This window comes from Habropoda laboriosa, unplaced genomic scaffold (genome assembly GCF_001263275.1).
Source record: "Habropoda laboriosa isolate 0110345459 unplaced genomic scaffold, ASM126327v1 scaffold22, whole genome shotgun sequence".
NCBI lineage: Eukaryota > Metazoa > Arthropoda > Insecta > Hymenoptera > Apidae > Habropoda > Habropoda laboriosa.
In genome coordinates, this window is record NW_017100261.1 from 3,502,477 (window position 1) to 3,522,696 (window position 20,220).

A 20,220-nucleotide genomic window follows, 5' to 3' on the forward strand; every position below is an offset into this window, starting at 1 on the left:
TATAATAACACCTCAAATAAAGTTCCAAAGTAAAATAAGTTTTCACCCCAGTCACATATTTGATTCTTTTGACGTACCGAGTTCGTCAGAATCGCGTAAATATTCAATCGAGGCCACAAAATCTCTCGCTTCGGCGTTTAGAAATTTAAAAAAGGGCAAAAATTAAGGTGAAAGTGTGCCGAAAGTCACCGACAGCGCAGTACCTAAAAATTCTCCGCGCCTGTAAGCGTTGACAGCGACGAAACGGTTGAAAATGGGAACATTCGCGGAAAACTACTGCGCCTTCCGATAAGAGGACTGTAGAAAACAGACGACGTTAAAAAATAATTGCAAATTTACAAAACACGCGTCCTGCCTCATCCTGTATATTCGACAGAATTTCATTCCACACCTCCGCCGGTTATCGACGAAAAAAAGGATCCGCGACGCGGAAGGAAGACACGTTGATCCTGCCAATTAAACGAATCCGCAGAAGTGAGAACTATCTGGAACGAATAAGACGTTCCCAGATTCTGAATGAGAAGAGGCTTCTAAAGCATCCGCGTATCGCTTGCTCGGAGGAATAAGAAGTACTAATAAAGATGAAGGTTCCGCGGAGTACATCTCTCTATGTAACGTAAGTTCGAGAGCGCAGGGTGGGATCTTTGCAGAAGGAACGAGCCGTCAAAGCGGAAGCACCGAGTTCCGCTTATTAAGCGACATCAAGCTGCGACAGGAAATAAAATCGAACTTAAAAGGCAGCAGGCGTTCCCGTTCGTCCGTTCAAAGCGTGATTCGTGCGTCATGAATTCCTTTGCGCCGAACAAATCCTTTACAAGCGCGTGGAACGCGCCTGTCGTAAGTCAGCCTCGGTTGGAAGTCGCGAAAACTGCGAGAGGATATGGAGAAGTTCTGTGTGTCGGACAAAGAGACGGTATAGATAAATCTTTATACGGAAGAATATTGCCTGTGACGTGAGAATTTACCTTGCAAACGGTGTGTAATACTTGGGATGATAGACCTGATAGATAGCTTCAAAAGGAAGCTCGCGGTCGCGACTGTTACCCGCCAAATTAATTTTGGGTAACTAGTTCAAATTTCGTTTGCTCGATACGTTAGCAAACCTGCGTCACGATGCGATTCACGACTTGTTTCAAGACTCGAGTGATCGGTCGCGACTCGAAAACTACGGGTGTCTCCTCGAACGGTTGGAGACTGTGTGTTGTTCGCACGAGAGAATCTTTGCGAATGTGTGTTCCGAGTCCCGAATTTTTCTGGAGTCCGCCGTGACTCCCCCGCCAAGTGCAAAAAGGCACGCTGATTAGTTTCTCACGTACGCACAAATTACCAATCAACGTGTCCCTTGAGTGTCACCCACCCTTCCATTGCGACCTTAGCGCGCTTTTCCTTGGAAGGAGTGGGGCCCTACCTGCGGGTGCGTGGAATCTTCTGTCCTTCGGTGACGCGTCGGAAATTCCCGCCAGGTCAACCCTCGGCCGAAAGTGCCGTTATACGCGCGTGTGGATTGACCCTTCAGGACTACCTGGTTTATGACACGTCTTCGGTTATCGAGGACGCGGAAAAGTCAAAATTCCAAAGGCACTGTTCTGTAAGAAATTACTTATTTTTTCGCGGAGCTACGAAGCGTCTTTGTTCTCAAAAATAACCTTCTCGTGCGAGCGTGCCATAAACGCGATCAACGAAGACCCCACGCGTTTCGTACCTGCGCGACGAAACAGACAGGAATTTTTTTCAGTCGTAATTCGCTTTGTTTACAGTTTAAAAATTATTATGGTACCAAATGTTAGAAATAATTTTTCGTATTTTGTGAATAGACGTATGGTAAATATGAAATGCGACGGAAAACTCACGGAGAACGCAAGACAGAGAAAAATGAATTAGACCGTTGATTGAGGATCGATGATCGATGTACGCTTCCGTTCATAAGTGTTAGGATACTGGTTACGCTTGTAGAGAAAGTATTATATATTTAAATTGGATTTCTACGCCGAAGTTAGTATCGTTTCTTTTTACTTTTGAAATTCTTTGAAATCTTTCCAATTTTAGTGTCGAAGCACATGCTTGCTGCTTAATGCTTCGTAAATAATAAAAATTTAATAAATTTAATTTGGTGGAGTTAATTTCGGCTTCTGAGTGGCTCTACATCGGCAAAAATACGAGGTTCGTTTAAAAAATACCGGGGCTGTGCTTGTAACTCAATATTTCGTAAGTGAAGAGAAAAATTGATGGCACAATATGTTGTGGTTAGTTTCATTCTGACTATTTTAAAGGAGATAATTTTAGCGTGGAATAATTTCTTGTTAACGAAGTTTCATGACGCTGGTCCGCGTATATTTTGATCAAACTTCGTCCACTACGAAATAATAAAATTCTACTTTAGATATACTTAGAGCTTTTGGAACATATTTTGTTATTAATGAAATTTATAGCAGCTCTATGTAAGAAGTAAAATAACGAGTAATGTTTCGGTGAAAAATTGACATAATTGACATTGAAGTAACTCAGAATTTTGGCTTCGATATTTCTCCTATCCTTTACAAGTGTTGCAATTTTCAGAAGGAAGGTTTTTAAGCGTTTTATAAAAATCTTAAGAAATAAAAACGTCGCACAACTGAAAAAAAAATAATTTCGAACATTCAGAGGGATGACATTGCTAAACATGTAAGAAAAAAGACTTCAATCTTGAAAAGAATTAAAACCAAATTCCGGGAAAATAGGAAAAACTAAAAAAGTTGCTTAATACCAAAATAATACCTTCAGTATTTAAAAACAAATCTGTGATCGAGCGTGACCGCGTGTAAGTGAGTATGAAAGAAGAGCGAAGAGAGAAAAACGGATCGTAACATCAGAAATTTTGAAAAAATTTGTCTCTACAATTACTTATGCAATTAACTAGCATTAATCCAAAACGTCATAGTAGATAATAACATAGACGGATAAGTTGGTAAATTGGCCCTGAGCCAATAGGCACAACTCATACTAACACAGAAACTAAAAAAGAAAAAAGAGAAAAAAGGATTGTAAGAGCGAATGTCAAAGACGTAGAGTCTTCCAAAAGAAAGCTCTCTTTCTGTCAAAGAGCAAACACCATTTAACCCTTTCGCTGCTATCGGCGGTTTGAAAAGTTGGTCGCATTGCGCTATTGGAGTCTCTCAAGTTAACCCTACTGCGTTCTTCGTTTTGACTGTACACTTAAGACTTTTGGGTGAAAAAGGACCTAAGACCTTACGTGTAATAATTTTTGCTTCCAACGAGACATACGAACCTAGACGATAAACGTTTAAAGTAATGTTAAGGAACGTAAAAAGCAAAAATGACTAAAAATGTAAAAAGGCGGCGGGTCAAAAAAGACCCGAAGACCGCTCTAGGGTTAATTTCATCCTCTTCACTCTTCCACGTAAATTCAATAAAACGAATTCCAAAGCGGCACAACCAAAAAGGAAAATCTTCCAACCGTTGTGGAACGTCTAAATCCGCCACTCGCGTTTCGTACCAAAATTTGCCGCGGCGAAAGGGTCGATACTTCTGAACAGGAGTGTACACGTCGTCGGTCTCCTTCATCGACGCAAGAGCTGCATCGGGATGGTTTTCCATCGTCCACGTCCCGGCACACGCTATCAGGCCGCAGTGGGACGGTAGATTTCAAGGAGTCGCGACTTACCGATCGATTGCTTCCAAGTCACCGTCGGAATGGGGAATCCTTCAGCCTGACAGGCAATGGAGACGCCGTGACCTACAACCGCGTTCTGGTCGATAGGTTCCACCGTCCACCGTGGCGGCACTAAAAATACCATCCAATTGGCTTAAAATCTTCCAGCTCGCCGGTTCCTCACGGACCAGCTTTTCGTTGTCGCCCGATCTTCTCCTACGATCCTCGTCGATTCAACCAAACGTACCCAACCTCCTCTTCCACGCTTCCCCACCCCCAACCTTACCAATCGACAATCGACGCGACAATTACGTCGATCGTCCTGACCTCTGTCCACGCTCCCCTTTATCGTCTTATCTCGATCGCGCGATCCAGCCGACTGTTGTTCGTGAACAATACCTCGTTTCTACCTGGCACGTGGCTCCCATACAGACTTCGTTCTCCGCAGATTGTCCAACCTCGAGGCGAGGCTGTCCTTCGTCGGAGCAACGAAGGAAATTTTGGAAATTCACGAAAAACGGGAAAAAATACAGAAATTCGTGCAACAGTTGTAATTGTTATTTTCGTTAAAATGATCGCTCGGGGGAATTGAAATTGTACTTCCGATGTCGCTGAAACTTCGTTTCAGCCAGCTCCGCGTCTCGAGGTACATAAGGCAATTATTCCACCTTTTTTTTCTTTTCTTGTAATTAGAGATTCGAACGGTTGAGCATGCGGAAGCTGGTATTACACGAGGATCAATCAACGCGTCTTTCGTTGTAGGGCAGGAAAAATGATTCCTTTTGTCCGACTGATTAGCCATTGTTCCACGAACGAACGGTGGTTCGGTAGGATGATCGAGCTGAGGGATGGTTCGCGAGAGTCGACGAGGATCGTCGAAGCCCGGGGAGTTTCTATCTATCAACTACTTTGTCTTTGCTGTCGCGTGTGGCTGTTTGTACTTCGCGTGTACTCGTGTGTCGTGAAACGCATGCAATTTCCAACGGGTTTCGATGTTACTGCATACTTACGCATCGTCTAAGAGTGTGAACAACAACATGTGTATACAAGTGTCTATGTCATGTGTGTGTGTGTGTGTGTGTGAAGAGAACCGATGACGGTGTGTGCGAGTGTCAGACTACTTGAATTGACGATGTCGTATTCAGAGGGGGTAAGATGTTTACTCATTCGTTGTCTCAATCAGAGGAACTAATTACCAGGAAGAACTTCGAGCAGTAATTGAAGAATGCAACGTAAGAATCGTCGTAATGGAAATTAAAATCGACAAGAAACGAACGGTTAATTCGTGCACAATTGTAATTATTCTTTTGAACGGAAAAAAGGGGGGAGGGGGTAGAAGTAGAAAGAAAATACGTGCAGGTTTCTGAAAAACGGGGAGGGGGAAAATATAAACTTGGTTGAAACTGAAGCTGTACGTATTCCACGAGGGTTGGGAAATAATACGGAGGGAAGTACACGGTGTTTTTTAACAAAGGAGCCCGGGAACTCATCGATCGGTTACTTGTTAAACAAGGAGTAAAGCATTCGTTGGAAAAATGTTTCACCAGGGGGAGAAAAAAGGTGTACCCGGTGTAATTGGTAGGGGCAAAGTGTTTTCATGCAAGAATCGTTCTTTGGAAAAATACAGAAAACGAAAAGGGAAACGAAAAAGGAAACACACTGGCAGGCACCATTCCCAAGTAAAAAAGATGTACAAATGTATAAATGTAATAATGAAGGTATAAAGAACAATGGTTACGAACAAACGCAAACGGTATACCCTATCTGAAAGTGGTGGCGAGGGGGAGAAAAACAAACGGGAAACAGAACGTTACTTGTAATCAGTTTATACGTATATATACTATATATATATAATATGTAAATATGCGAAGAAAAAACGAACACGCAGATAAAACTCGAGGCACACAGTGAGATATAATATGTAAACGTTACTCTCAACATTCTTTCCATCGTCATTCCAAGTTGCTTGTATATATATATATATATGTATATGTATAGAAATAGAGAGAAAATATTAAAGGTAGGCGAAAAAATCGTACGAGAAAACGTACTGAACCAGTAAACGTTAACTACGCGAACGCATGCTTTTACATCTGTCACAGACATTTTGTTGCATTGCACGAGCACAATATAAGTAATATCTCTCGGTATACGAAACCGCTACCAAAAAACCAAAAGAAGAGAAAAGGAAGATACAGGGGATAGAACAGCAACGAAAGTAGAGAGAACCAAGGAAAGAAGAGAAATGATACTCTAACTAACGAAGAAACGCGTGAGAAACGAAAGGTAGACCAACAACGACAAAGGTGGAACAGAAGAGAAAGAAACAGAAAAATGATTCGTTCGCAGGGTAAAAAGAAACGAAGAAGAAAGAAAAGAAAATAACGGCCGAACGACAACGGAAAAGAAAAATTGTACTCTAAGTCTAATTTGAAATCAGATTCGCTCAACTCTCGAGATCTACAGAATCGAACTCTTTACAAAATGCTGATGATCGTGAGGATGTACAAACATTGTAACGATGAAACAACGAGAAAAGAAAGGTGATAAATCGGAGAACTTGCTTTATTGTTCTCTCGTTTCCTTTTTTCCTTTTCTATCTTTTCTTTCTCTACTCGGCGTTTTTCTTTCCTTCACCTTTTCCCCCTCGTGTTGCCTTACCCGGCTGCTAGCCGACGAACGTTAACACGTCGCCGCCTCAACCCATTCGTGCTCTTCCGGTATTTTTTAATCGACACGAACGAAAGAGATTCGTGTTCCATTTTCTCCCGTTTGACGGTCGTAACAAAACCGAGATCCGTCGATTGCCGAGCATGCGTTAGAGCGTAAACGAAGGAGATAGAGACAGACAGATATAAAGAGAGATCAATTGAAGTGTACGGAAGAAGAAAAAAATGTAACAAAAAACAGAAGAAGGTGGAACCGTAAGGACGTAAGTCTGCGGACCCTAGGAAACATTATTCTCTGTGCTTCGTGAAGGGAAATCCTGTTGACTTCCGGCTTGTGTGCTAACCACCTATCAGGTCGTGTCGTATTCTATATATATATATATTTCTCTGTCCTCTTCTATTAGGAAAAACCCTTTTCACGCGCAAGTGCTGTCGCCAACGAAGTGGATTGGAGTACATTTACCGCCGCGTCAGCGTTTACGCGGCTCTCTTCGAATCTTGTGCAAAATCATCGAGCATCTTTTTACACCAAAAAAAAAAAAAATAGAAAGAAAAGAAAGAAAGCGGGGAAAGACTCCTCGATAGAAAGACGCTTCCAGTGGAACACCTCCACAGCTAGACAGTACCGGTACGACTCCATTCTGAATCACTATGCGGACTGCTATGCGGATCTCCCGGCATTCGAGGAAACAGTCTTCCATCGAACCCGACAACCCGAATACGACTATCTGGTATCGAGTCTGCTGGTGATCCGGATAAATCGAATAGTTGGAATCACTCGGTTGACCGGAACAATGCCGTTTCGACGATTGTTTCAATCGTCCGATCCTGCCTTTTTACACGTACTTCGCCGCCTTTTGTAGATGTACCTTTGCTGGTAGCGAATGGTGCTAACGTGCTTGTGTGTTAAGGCGATTTGGTTTGTACCTGGAGTTAGAAGTCGGGATGAAGAAATTCGACGTTTCTCTGCTGTGTAGAGTTCTGCTTTTTGCTCAGTCAATAGCAATAGGCATGTCGAAGATTTAACCCTTTGCGTTGCGAATAGGCTGATTATTCTGCACTCACTTGGCTACTGTAGGGAAGTACCGTGTAGTTTGCTTTTATTTCAATATTTCAGCGTAATGTTGGTTACAAATTATTAAGCTTCGGGATAATATTAATGCATGAAAGAAGGTTTATTGTCGTTTATGATTTGTAATTTATCATTGTACGATGTCTGGAGGCAAAAATTCCCGAATCTGACTCAACGCAGACGGTTAAATCTTTCACTGTCCAGTATTGCATAGTTATTATTGAGGCTTTCGGGAGGAAGCTGTATTCTTATGGAGCCTAATCTCTCCTCCTACTTTCTTAATTACTCAGCTGACCAATTAAAGATCTCCCTGATTGATGAACAGCGGAGCGGAACACGAGTAGTTAAACAATATCTGTCGTAAATGAATGTTGGACGTGAGGTCCGTTCCTTGAGCCTAGTTTCTTCGATGACTTGCACTCTTCCAGCTAACCAGTTGGCTGGAATGAAAAGGGGTGCTAGGAGGATTGCCCTGGGACGTGGACGTGCCAAAATTCATCGGTATCGTCACTGTCTATCCTGGCAAATAAGAATAAACAGGTAGAAAAATAAGTTGATCAGGTTCATTGATCATTGTTGGCGAGAAAAGTGAATTATAAACTCCATGCAATTACTAACAGGTATTTCGATGAAGTGTGCGAGGAGCGATGTGAATCACCAGAAGGATATCTAGGATCAAGGCCTCCATGTCCATCGAAAGAAGCAAAAACAACGAGAAAATCAGAAAGCCCCAATTTGCATGCTGAACTTCTCTTGGCTCCTCAAAGTTTATAAAAATAAAGTCTCCCGAAATCTTCAAACTTGACTAACCCTTCGAATGCAGACACAAAGGGTGCAATATTAGTAATGATCCTAACCGTTAACGATCTGATGTTTTTACATAAAATGATTAATGGCGCTGCTTGCTGTCCGCAATTACTAGCATCTGTAAACGTTTATGCACCATTAAGATCCACTTCGTCGTTTCATCCAACCCTTTACAAGACTACAATCGGTAATTCAAACCCCACAAATCGTGCCTGCATCGAAGCCGAAAAACTAAGCACGCATTTGAACTTTTTTTCGAGTAATGCCTACAGCTTCAAAAATTTGTCGTACAAATTAACGTAACTAATGGTAATACGTCCCCGCGAATTATGTATTATGTATTACATTCTGAATGCTTATACACCCTATGCACTCTAATGGGACTTGATCCCGTTTATAATAAAATAATAATAATATGCAAGGCTACTCGAATCAACAGAACGATCCTCGCAGCGGCCTAAAAATTTACACTAAACACTCACCATTTCCTAGAACTTACCGATAATCACCGGTTCGTTTTTACCTGTTGTTTATCGCACCTCTTCCTAGCTTAAGGACTCGAAGCAAGCAAAAAACACTTCAGTTACAGCATCCCGACAAGAGCTTTAAATAAAGTGCCTCTTTCAATACCTACCTTCCCGATCAAATTTACCATTCAATACTAACTACCTGTTAACCAGACTACGTACTTCCTCCCTTCCTGTATTCAGCAATAAACAACCTATCGAAACCACACGCAGCTTCTCCCAAACACACAAATTCCACCAGCATTTAGTCGAACACTCCCTTCAATCTCGAGCCATTGTAACACCATTTCCACAAACGTGCAAGATACTACGTTTCTCCCGTTATTTGCCTCGCATTCTTCCACCGCTGAAAGTCGACAAAAGGGAGCGACGCGGAGTTTGTTCCGTCGCGTGGCGTCGCGTGCAAACACAGAAAACTCCCGATAAGAGGTGCACAGGCCCGTGTCTACGATCGTAAACCTGTTGCAGAGTGAGAGTACGACGATGCCGCGGTGGTGTATATACAGATGGCAAGATGGCGGGTTGATGAACGCCCGGCGGACCTAAAAGCGCATTTACCGCGGCACAGGGTGGCAAACATTACGCGGAATCTCGGCCGTGCTATTTTCCACCAACAGCCCCGGGGAAATTCGTTTCGTATTCTAGCTCACGTATTGTCACCCGAAACACGGAACTTTGCGAATCGGAATCGCTCGACGTAGACTACCAGCGATGAAGAAGAAGGGGTGCGAGACCGAGTACTCGACACTTAATTACTCGTGGATACGACGGAAGAGAGGGGAAGACGGAGAGTCACACCGTGACGGTTCGTGTGAAACGAGTTCGCGTAAATGTTTTCGAAACGATGAACTTTAATAAAAAAATGAGGGAGAGAGAGGGGCCTTTGAAGCAACACGCGCCTCTCTTTGTATCCTTCTCACAGGGAAGATCGATTAACCAGCGGAGAAAGAACCTTGAAACTAGCGGCTGGTTCGAGGAGGAGCATCGAAAGAGCTCGAAGGAATATAATTTAGCAAAAGGACGGGGGGAACGGTGAATCGTGTGCGTTTTAGTATAATTCAGTTGGCGTAAGTTAGCTAAAGTCTGGCAACAAGCTTCGGTAACTTTAAATTACTCCGTGGATCACTTTGCTTCCTTCCTTCTCCACCTTCCGGCTCCACAGGATTCACGTTTATACGTCCCTTTGGAGAATATGCTCGCGGATGAGAATGGGTTTCGAACGACACTAGCTGGCTGCTGTCGTTTTATAAGCATTAGGACACGTGTAGCCGATAACAAGGCTAACGCGAGCGTTTATCTGTACACGTCGTCGTTTCCCGCCGCTTCGGACAGCAACTCGGGCGACCGGGCCAGACGTTACTCGCATCCGGAAACGTATGGTTGGCCGATTCGAGAGTGTCCACTCTGGACGGTATACGCGCGGCGATATCGAGTTAGGTAATAGAACGGCGAAACAAATGTGGAAAGTCAGGTGTTTCTTATCGGTCTCTCTGGGATTCTCTATACGGAAGATTGCACGCCGCGATTGCTATTGTTGCTCTTATCATTTCGAGGGTTTCCGCTGATCGGCGGAAATCGAGCACCCTATTTTCCGCTCCATTCGCCGTTGGTTCGACCGACCCACGTTCAACCGGCGCGGAAATCTTCATTCGTGAGCTCGCCTCGCCGGGAGTTTCGCCGGATGTGTAATTTTCGATCTTTCTGTATCGGTGCTTTCGATTAACTTATTCGACGTTATGGTTTATCGTTGATTTTGCAGTTCACGGTGGCACAGATACGCAATTATTCTCTTTGTATGTTAATCAAATCTGGAACATTAACAATTTACCTTGTAGCTCGATAATGATTAATTTGTTGATCTGTGTTTGTTACACAAGCGAGTATATGCGAGCATATTAAGTCATTCTCCCCTATGAACTTTTAAACTGACTCAAATACTCTTTTCTCCTCTAAATTGCTTTTCTATCATCTTATACGATTTTTATATTTTCCACTTTATTCAGCACGTTTGAAAAGCGAGTAACGTGGGTCTAAACGGCCATTCATTTTCTTCCTGGATCATATCACTCACATGCGAGTGACATCTTTGTTACGAATGCGCGATAACTTTCATTTCCCCATTCTCTCTGTACACTTGCCTGTCCTTCCATTCCTTTTGCGACGATAACTCCACGATGATCTCCATATGGATTGTTGCGTCCCGCACACCGTGTATTCTCGTATGGAATACGGCGGGGTTGTAAGACCCGTCTCAGAATGCTTCTGCCGTTGCTGTAGGGACGCTGACCGTTGTGAAATTAATCACTTCTGGTTATAGGTGTACTGAGTTACACTTGTCTGCCCTTTACTGAAATCTTTATTTTCTACTGTATGAGTGAAAACGCCTGATGTGAATATGGTTGACTTGTAACTGGTGTTGGATGAATTGTGACTGCTGAAGGATGAATTGTGACTGGTGAAGGATGACTTGTCACTCCCCTCGGAATCGAATGTCCCTCTCCCTGGACGCGGATGACTCCAAGACGCGGGTGACATGGGAATGCATGTGATTGGCCAAGAAAATGAGGTGGAAATGGTTCCGGTGAGGTAATTGGTTAATCGGGTGCGTGGTACCTGTGCTGTCGGAGAGAAGGGGCGAAAATCGGGGTTTTTCCCAAAAAACCGTTGCCGGTTCGTCTGCCCGTCGATGGTCGCGAAAGGCGATGCTCGCCCATTGTTCCGCGGCGGTCCTCTGATGTACCGTTACGATACATCGAGGGCTGTCCAAAGGACGCGGCTCAACATGGATCGTTCCCAAATGTCCCCGCATTCAGCGTTAAAGGATAAGTTCAAGTGTCTCGATTGTCTTAAATAGACCGAATCTTATAGCACTGTAGAACGATAGCCTCCTTAAAAGTCTCCCTCCGTCGAGCATCGATCTTCTTGTCCGTTCAAGTTCGTCGTACTTCAACTGTTTAATTTACGATTCCTCGTTTTACGAGACATTGTCCCGCAGCGACTGTTGTTCAGAGCTCTCACAACGGCCACCCAACCGAATCCGTCAATAACACTCTCCGGGAAGACTCTTAAAGTCCGCGAGGACTGGCTGGGAAAATCATTTGGTCGTTCGACGAAGCACGGAAGAGTGGCACGGGGGTAATATCGCAGATTCAATTTGCCGTAAAATCCTCGAAATTGCAATGTTGTTGCGCGGCGGAGAAATTTATGCCTGTGGTTTTAAAATTGGGGGGCTAGAGTTCGTTGTGTTTTCCACGTCAGATTGGCCCGCGCGGGACCGGAGAGACTGTGAAAATAGTTCGTTAGCGGGGAGACGAAACATTGTTATTTCAGGCGGACAGAGAGAGAGAGAGAGTGTGTGTGTGTCGGAAAAAACGATATCGAAATCACGACGGACGCGACGCGTACTGTTTTCGCGAACGCATTGATTCACCCCGGTTATAACGCGGCTAACTCGAATTTACGGCACTTTTTCCGCGGCTCTCTACCCTCCCGACACCGCGTTCGCTCTTAGTGAATATGAATGGCGGGGAAGAACATTACACCGGAACGCCACCGCCTGTCACGCTCTTAATCCTCTCGACATTTTCGCGTGCGCCTTGAAATATCAAAGCTTGCGAGTGCCTCGCCTTTCTTCTCGCCCAGCTTCCTCTCCTCTTCCGGTCCCGCCTTGTTTTATCGTCTTCCTGGGGCGAATTCATTTTCGTCTAACGAAGAATACTGCTTGGTAAATTTTTATCGTTTCCTCCTTCGCAGCTGTACAGGATTTACCGGAGACTCTTGGATACCGGGGGCCATTGATTTTTTGCGTACAGTTGAAGATTGCAGCCGTGTTTCTTCTGCCCCCTTTTTTCATTATGCTTGCAGGAATTCATTTTTGACTAACGAAGATTACCGGTTGCTGAACTTTTATTGCTTCCTATTTTTACAGGATTTGCCGAAGAATCTTGGTACGGCGATGGTTCACGTAGATTCGAAGATTGTACCATTTCTCTTCCATACTCGTTTTCGTCGTCTTTGCAGCAATTCATTTTTGGTTAACGAAGATTACTGGTTGCTAAATGTTTAATGCTTCTTGCTTTCTATTTCTGCAGGATTTACTGAAGAGTCTTGGTAATGGAAGGTTTCATTTTTTTTTGGGTAGATTTCAAGATTGTCCCATTTTTCTTCCGCCCTTCTTCCATCGCCTTTGAAGTAATTTTAATTGTTTTCTTCCTTGTATTTCTACAGGATTTACTGAAGAATCTTGGTAATGGAAGGTTTCATTATTTTCCACCCACTTTCTTCCACTCTTTTTTCATTATCTTTACAGGAATTCATTTTTGGCTAATGAAGATTGCTGGCTGCTAAATTTTTATTGCTTCCTCCTTTCTACTTCCTAAGGATTTACCGAAGAAACCTGGTAATGGAGGCTTTCAATTTCGTGCGTAGATTTGAAGATTATATAGGGTGGTCCACGCAGCGTGTGCACCGTTGTAACTTCCAAAATATGCGCTGCACGAAAGAATGTTATACACAAAAGTTACATGGTTTAAAAGGGTACACTATGTAGTGCGTTACAGGGTGGTCCACGCAGCGTGTGCACCGTTGTAACTTCCAAAATATGCGTTGCACGAAAGAATGTTATACACAAAAGTTACATGGTTTAAAAGGGTACACTATGTAGTGCGTTAATTTCTTTTATAGGTGGAGGTGTTTCAGAGATTTGAAGGTCAACTTTGTTTTTTTAAACAGAATATGGTAGAGTATCGAATTGTAAGTAAAAAAGTATTGACCGATATTAGCCCTAAACCTAATAGCTAACGAGTAATTTCACTTTATTACTTGAAAATTTTCTTCACGTAATATCAAGTTGGAGATTCAACCTTATTTCAGAAATCGCCCTTGTTTCAGCGTCTTCGGAATAATTTTCATTGCTGGCTAAATTTTTATTATTTTCTCTTTTGCATCTCTACAGGATTTTCCTGAAAAGTCTCGGAGGCAGTGATTTTTTGCGTAGATGTTCCTTCCACCCTTTTTCCATTATCTTTTGACTGATCAATTTTTATTGCTTCCTCCTTTCTATTTCTACTTTTCTGCAGATTTGATCTGTCCTTGGAGGAACTTTTATTGTTCCCTGACATTTTCAGCTATCAAAGATTACTAGTTACTAATTTCGCATTATTTCCTCCTTTATATTTCTGCAGAATGTCCTAAAAAAGTCATTGCTTCTTCACATCCCTCCTCCTTACTCATAAAATCACTTCTTCTCTTTCCAATTTCTTCATTGCTCCAGCACAATTCTCGGACACTCCCATCTCCGTTACTCTCACTATCCACAATTCCTCACAGTTCCTCTCCGCGCACAGTTCACCAACGCACAAAACAAAGTCGTTACTGCCACAATTACTTCCCGACGGAACGTCTCTACAACCGTTCACAACGGACCCCACCGAGAAAACTTAATCGTCCGCGTGCAAACGTAAGAAAGAAAAGTCACAAAAAGTGTGCCGCCGGAAACCGTGAAAGAAGCCTGTTGTCGGGGATTCCGGGACACAAGCTCGCCAGTCTGGTCTCGTTCGTAGGGAGATAGAAAGTGATTCAGTTTCGATCGCGGCCGAGAAATGGGTGTCGGCGACTTTCGAAATCGTCGAACCGCTCGGTTGGGAACTTCTTGAAAAGTCGCATTACCGTGGCCACCATCCCCGGAAACTCGAAACTAATTTGCCTGCGCCGTATCCTCGCGAGAGCCCGCGATCCGGCTGCCAGCAAACTTCCGCCCCAGGGAAACTAGGCTTGTAATGCCGTTCCAGAAGAGGTAGCAAGGGTGGAGGAGGGAAACGTCGTTGGGGAAAACGAGCACGGGACTCGTGGAAGCGTTTTCGCGGCGGGGAAAAAACCGGCCAAGACTTGGTGTATGTAGTATATCCTATGAAGAGGGAAAAAGGGGCCACCCTATGGTAGTTGGAGGAATGTAATTGCAACGAAACCACCGCGCTGCGTCGTTGGAGGAACGAGAGCCATCTGTCTAGCAGAATCTTCGTAGTTTCTTCTGAAAGGAATATTCAGACGGTTAGGCGTATGTAAGAATGATTTGATTCGACACATTGGCGTTGGATCGCGCACATTTTCATTCAGGTTTTTAACTTCAGTCCGCAAATACGTTACTGAGATTTCTTTCATACACTGTCGGCCAAAAGTTTGCAATTGTCTGGCAATTTATGTTAAATTGAATTTGCTACCAATCTTTTGTAGCTTTGAAATTTATGTTGTGGAGATCAATAACACTTCTTTTTAAATTGATGTTGTGCAGATCAATGGCACTTTTTTTTGAATTCGTTAAAAAGTTCTTGTAATTGCTAACTATTTTGGGGAAATTTTTGTACAACTTGCAACGCACAGTGATTCCAAACATTCGGTCGTTCAGGTTCTTAACTGCAGTCCGCAAATACGTTACTGAGATTTCTTTCATACATTACCGGCCAAAAGTTTGGAATTATCTGGCAATTTATGTTAAATTGAATTTGCTACCAATTTTTTGTAGCTTTGAAATTTATGTTGCGAATTCGGTCGTTCAGGTTTTTAACTTCAGTCCGCAAATACGTTACTGAGATTTCTTTCATACACTGTCGGCCAAAAGTTTGGAATTGTCTGGCAATTTATGATAAATTGAATTTGCTACCAATTTTTTGTAGCTTTGAAATTTATGTTGCGGAAATCAATAGCACTTCTTTTTAAATTGATGTTGTGGAGATCAGTAGCACTTTTTTTTGAATTCGTTAAAAAGTTCTTGTAATTGCTAACTATTTTGGGGAAATTTTTGTACAACTTGCAACGCACAGTGATTCCAAACATTCGGTCGTTCAGGTTCTTAACTGCAGTCCGCAAATACGTTACTGAGATTTCTTTCATACACTGTCGGCCAAAAGTTTGGAATTGTCTGGCAATTTATGATAAATTGAATTTGCTACCAATTTTTTGTAGCTTTGAAATTTATGTTGCGGAAATCAATAGCACTTCTTTTTAAATTGATGTTGTGGAGATCAGTAGCACTTTTTTTTGAATTCGTTAAAAAGTTCTTGTAATTGCTAACTATTTTGGGGGAATTTTTGTACAACTTGCAACGCACAGTGATTCCAAACATTCGGTCGTTCAGGTTCTTAACTGCAGTCCGCAAATACGTTACTGAGATTTCTTTCATACATTACCGGCCAAAAGTTTGTAATCACCTGAAATTTACATGAAAATTGAATCTGCTACTAATTCTTTAGAGATTTGAAATTGACGTTGCGGAGATCAATGGTACTTTTCCTTTTAATTCTTTAAAAATTTCTTACAATTGCTAACTATTTTCTGGGAAATTTTTGTGCAACTTGCAACGCACAGTGATTCCAAACTAGTGTCTGTCTCGAAATAAAACTTCTCATGAGCAATGCCACGACAGACGTTTCACGAATTAAAACAGCTGCACACGTTTTACGAAAAAGTAATTTCCCACTTCCCTCGAAATTTCTGCGAAAACTATTAACCAGTAAAAAAGTTCCGACTGAAGGAAAAGACGCCAATGTGTTGAATATAGAAGAAAGAAGCAATGAAATATCCTGTCCTTAACATCCTATCATCCCGCGAGAATCTGTTTTGCAAAATGGGAAAACAGGTACCCGCGAGCTCTTGAAGAACACAAAGTCCAGAAGCGTCTATCTACGAAACGCTTCCATCGACAAAGATCTTCTACTTCCCACAGATACGTTATTTCCTCGGTTACGCTCCCTTCTCTCTTCGATTTAATCCACTCGCGTCGGTCACCGGGATCAAGAAAAATCCCGAGAAGATGGGACACCGCACGTCTCTACTACGAGGTTTTGGAAGCGCCCATCGAGGTGAACCGGAAACACGACACTATCAATCGATTCCGTCTAAATGCATCCTACACACGCACACACACAGCATACACATACACACATACACGATGTACTCCAATCCCTCCCCGATGGCTAGTTCAATTTCTGTGCCGTAATATGTATATACACACGTGTGCTATATATATATATAATATACAATATGTCCTATATTTGTATGTATATACCAGGTGTATGTGTATATACAAACAAGGACAGAGATAGAGACACAAGTGACAGTAACAGGTATATATAAATATATATCTGGCTGGCACACAGGTTTATGTACACAGGTTCTTACAGCTACCATATGTCGATTTTTGTTGTTGCTCGTTTGTGACACCAACCAGCAACAGAGAGGCCGGTCGAGTATTCGGCCAGGCCAGCGACGTTGCTGATCTGGCACGTGTAGTTCCCGCTGTGCTTAGCGCTGACGTTATTTATCGTCAGGATGCTGGAAAACGGCGGATAGTCGCTTATCTGTATGTTGTTGCCCGTCTCGACGACGGCCGCGATGGATCCGCCTGAGGACGACGACGAGGACGACGCCGACGCGCCGTCACCCGGCCTGACCTGTATCGGTTTCTCGTCCATCAACCACGTGATGTTGAACGGCTGGTCACCCTGGCTCGTGGTACACATTAGCTGTGTCCTCATCCCCTCCGTCACACCGTTCTCGAAATAAAACGGCGAGATCCGCGGTGGAACTATAAACGTGACGTGTCATAATAGTATGTACCTGGATTGGCCGGCGTTAAACCGTTCCACTTCTCTCCTATATACTCGCGCGTGTATCTCCCCATCGGAGAACACGTATACACAACACACACCTCTCGTCTTCGTTACCCGTCATTTATTTCTTTTCTTTTTTTTTTCATCAGACTTTCGTCTCTTTTTTTTTCGAAATGTTCAGGTTGGTTCGAGGAGGATGGAAGGGTGAAAAAAAGGGGCTGTTCAGATTTCGTCGTCGCGAGAATGCTGTTAGTTCAGGGACAGACGAGTAGCGAAGCGAAAATTGAGCAACGAGACACTGCGTGCTCTTTTTTCTTCCTCTTCTTCCGCGAATTTTGACATAGAACGTTTGCAGAAAGAGACAAGAAAGAAGGGAGGAAAGAGCACCACCGAGAGGGATAATTGCATCGAAATCGAGAAACTCCGTGGGATGTTCGAGAGGCGGCGGTCCCGTTGAAACGGGATTAACAGCTGAGCCGTAGGTAGCACGGTGGTGCGGCGCGCGTCGAAAACAACGGAGAGTTAATAAATCTTCTTCCACGAACGTCTGAAATTAACATTAAAATACAACCGGCGGATACAAACTGCTCGGAGTTTAATCCGTTCCCGGCGTACCAGCGAACTGGTGTTTGTAATTAATGTTCCCCTCGGTGGCAACGACAATCCAAAACGATCTGCAAAAAGAATCACACCGCGAGAGAACCTGCTGTAATATCACTCTGTTATATCTCGTAGAACGTTTCGCAATTTCGACCGCGGTCTCGTTTCAATTTTTCCTTCAAAGTCTCTCCTTCTCTCTCGAACACTCTCCGCTGTATTCGTTCGAAGCGGAACACAGAAGAGAGAGAGAGAGAGAGAGAGAGGTCACGAAGCTGTGAAATTCGAAACGGATACCACGCGTGGTTACTCTACTTCCTCGTCTGACCAAACACGGGGCCATACTACTTTGCTCCTTCGAATTTCGAGCAGATCGATCCGGTAGAAACGGAACTTTACAACCACCACTGAACCCTCCCCCGTAGCTTCTTCTACGTGTTTCCTGCTACGTGACCTCTCGACTGTGGACACGGGACAGGTGCAACGGTCCCCCGCGAAAGTCTAAGTCCGTGAAAAATGGTGGCACGGCCATAAATATTCGGCCGTGGCTGCACACACGTACTCCTCGTGGCCACCCCGGAATATGAACATTTATGAGCCTAGGTAACTGCTAATGTCGGCCAATGTGTCTTTACGAGGCTGTTCGCCTCTCGCGAACTTCACAGTAAGCTGTATTCCGCTGGTTCGATGAACATTTTCCGCGCGGACGGGGATCGTTGAACCTCTCTTTATTACAGCCAGGTCAGATGCGGTTTTTCCTCTTTCGTTTCTTTCTTTCACCGATTCGGTACTTTTGCTGAAACAACTGAATGCCGTCAGTTCACGACGATTCTGGCGTATCTTCGCCGAAAATTCAACTCTTACGCGTATGCTTATGCTTCCTTTGGTTCTATCACGCTGTTTGCAGCGTAGACAAATAGACGTGAATACGTTCTTCACTGTGTTTTGGTAATGTCGTTGTTGTTAAAAAAAAGAAAAGGGTCGATGGAAGATATTTAGTTAACCCTGTTTGTAAAAGATTCAGTTCCTATCGCATTCTCATGTCTAAAATTGAGAAGAGATGAAATGAAATTGTGTCATTACTTCTGATGACGATTTCTACTGTTTGGTGATGTGTTGAAAAGAACGGAGAGAGATTGAACGAAAGAGAAACACGACCTATGAGAATAAGTTCAAGGTGTGTACAAGGTAAGTGAGTGGTTTTTATTAAATCCTATAATTAACGCTAATTTTCAAATTATAACCATTACATGCAATCGTTGATTTTTACTAATTTTTACACTCTAACAAAAGAAATTAGAAAGCAAAAATTAGAAATTAATCCAGAAACTTTATGCAAGAAAACAGCTTCCGATTCCTTCGTACTCATTGTCAGTGAAATTAATGTAGTGTCGGGGCCTCCATACCCAAAAAATAGGAAACTGGCACGGGAGAATACGGAGGGAGTGGTTGGTGTAGCGCGCAAATGCTAAGCCGAAGGTCTCGGGTTTGATTCCCGTTTGGGTCCCTCAATATTTTTCCGTCGTCGGTTCCTACATTAGTAATCCCTATAATTGAAACTCTTTAATCAACAACCTACGATACGAACTTTACAAAAACCGCGACATAATTCTACGTGAGGAAAAATTACCTTTAGCAAACATATCGGAGCACGATTTTGACAGGGAAACGAGGACAAAATCCAACGAAATAGCAACTCCAGCAGAACACGCTCAAAGATATACATAATTTTAAACAAATGGAATTGAAAATGGAAAACAAGTATCCGGACAAAACTGCACGAGATAAGAGACGAGATATCTACTCAAATAATCTCTGCCAAGAAGAGAACAAATTATTCTTACAAGATTAAGAATAGCCCACGCTAATCTATTATATCCAAATCTGAGAACTCAGTGCTATCCGTTAAACACATTTTACAAGAATGTCTCGCCAGAAGAAATACTAGAACAAGAGAAAAACTGCCTGCAGATATAAACAAATGCCTAAATGATAAGAAATATATGAAAGGAACAATTACCGTTTTTCAAGGAAATTCAAATCCTCGAGGACATATTAGGTGTAGAAATAAGTTCTCTCCGACGAATTTCAGTCGATTGCATATGGCGGGACACGAAGAGAATCCTGTATTACGAATTCCTTGATCCAGGAGAAGCAGTGACTGCAATCAACAGCAACTGTTGAATTCGACCGACGCCATCGAAAGAAAAGGGCCGTTATCTGGACAACGCAAACGCAAGTTGACTTGATTTTCTCACTGGATTGGAAAAACTTTTATCACATGCGGATTACT

The 20,220-nt window shown here is 43.0% G+C and overlaps 1 protein-coding gene across 1 annotated transcript in view; it reads right to left on the reverse strand.

Annotated features, from left to right (window-relative positions):
* The window catches only part of LOC108572696 (Down syndrome cell adhesion molecule-like protein Dscam2), a 143,867-nt gene that overhangs the window by 45,227 nt on the left and 78,420 nt on the right, over nt 1-20,220 (reverse strand). The window contains exons 12-13 of the mRNA XM_017934968.1: nt 16,946-17,096; nt 3,662-3,781 (exon numbers count right to left, since the gene is read on the reverse strand). Of these exons, the coding sequence (XP_017790457.1) occupies nt 3,662-3,781; nt 16,946-17,096 (271 nt within the window). The remainder of the gene's footprint in view (nt 1-3,661; nt 3,782-16,945; nt 17,097-20,220) is intronic.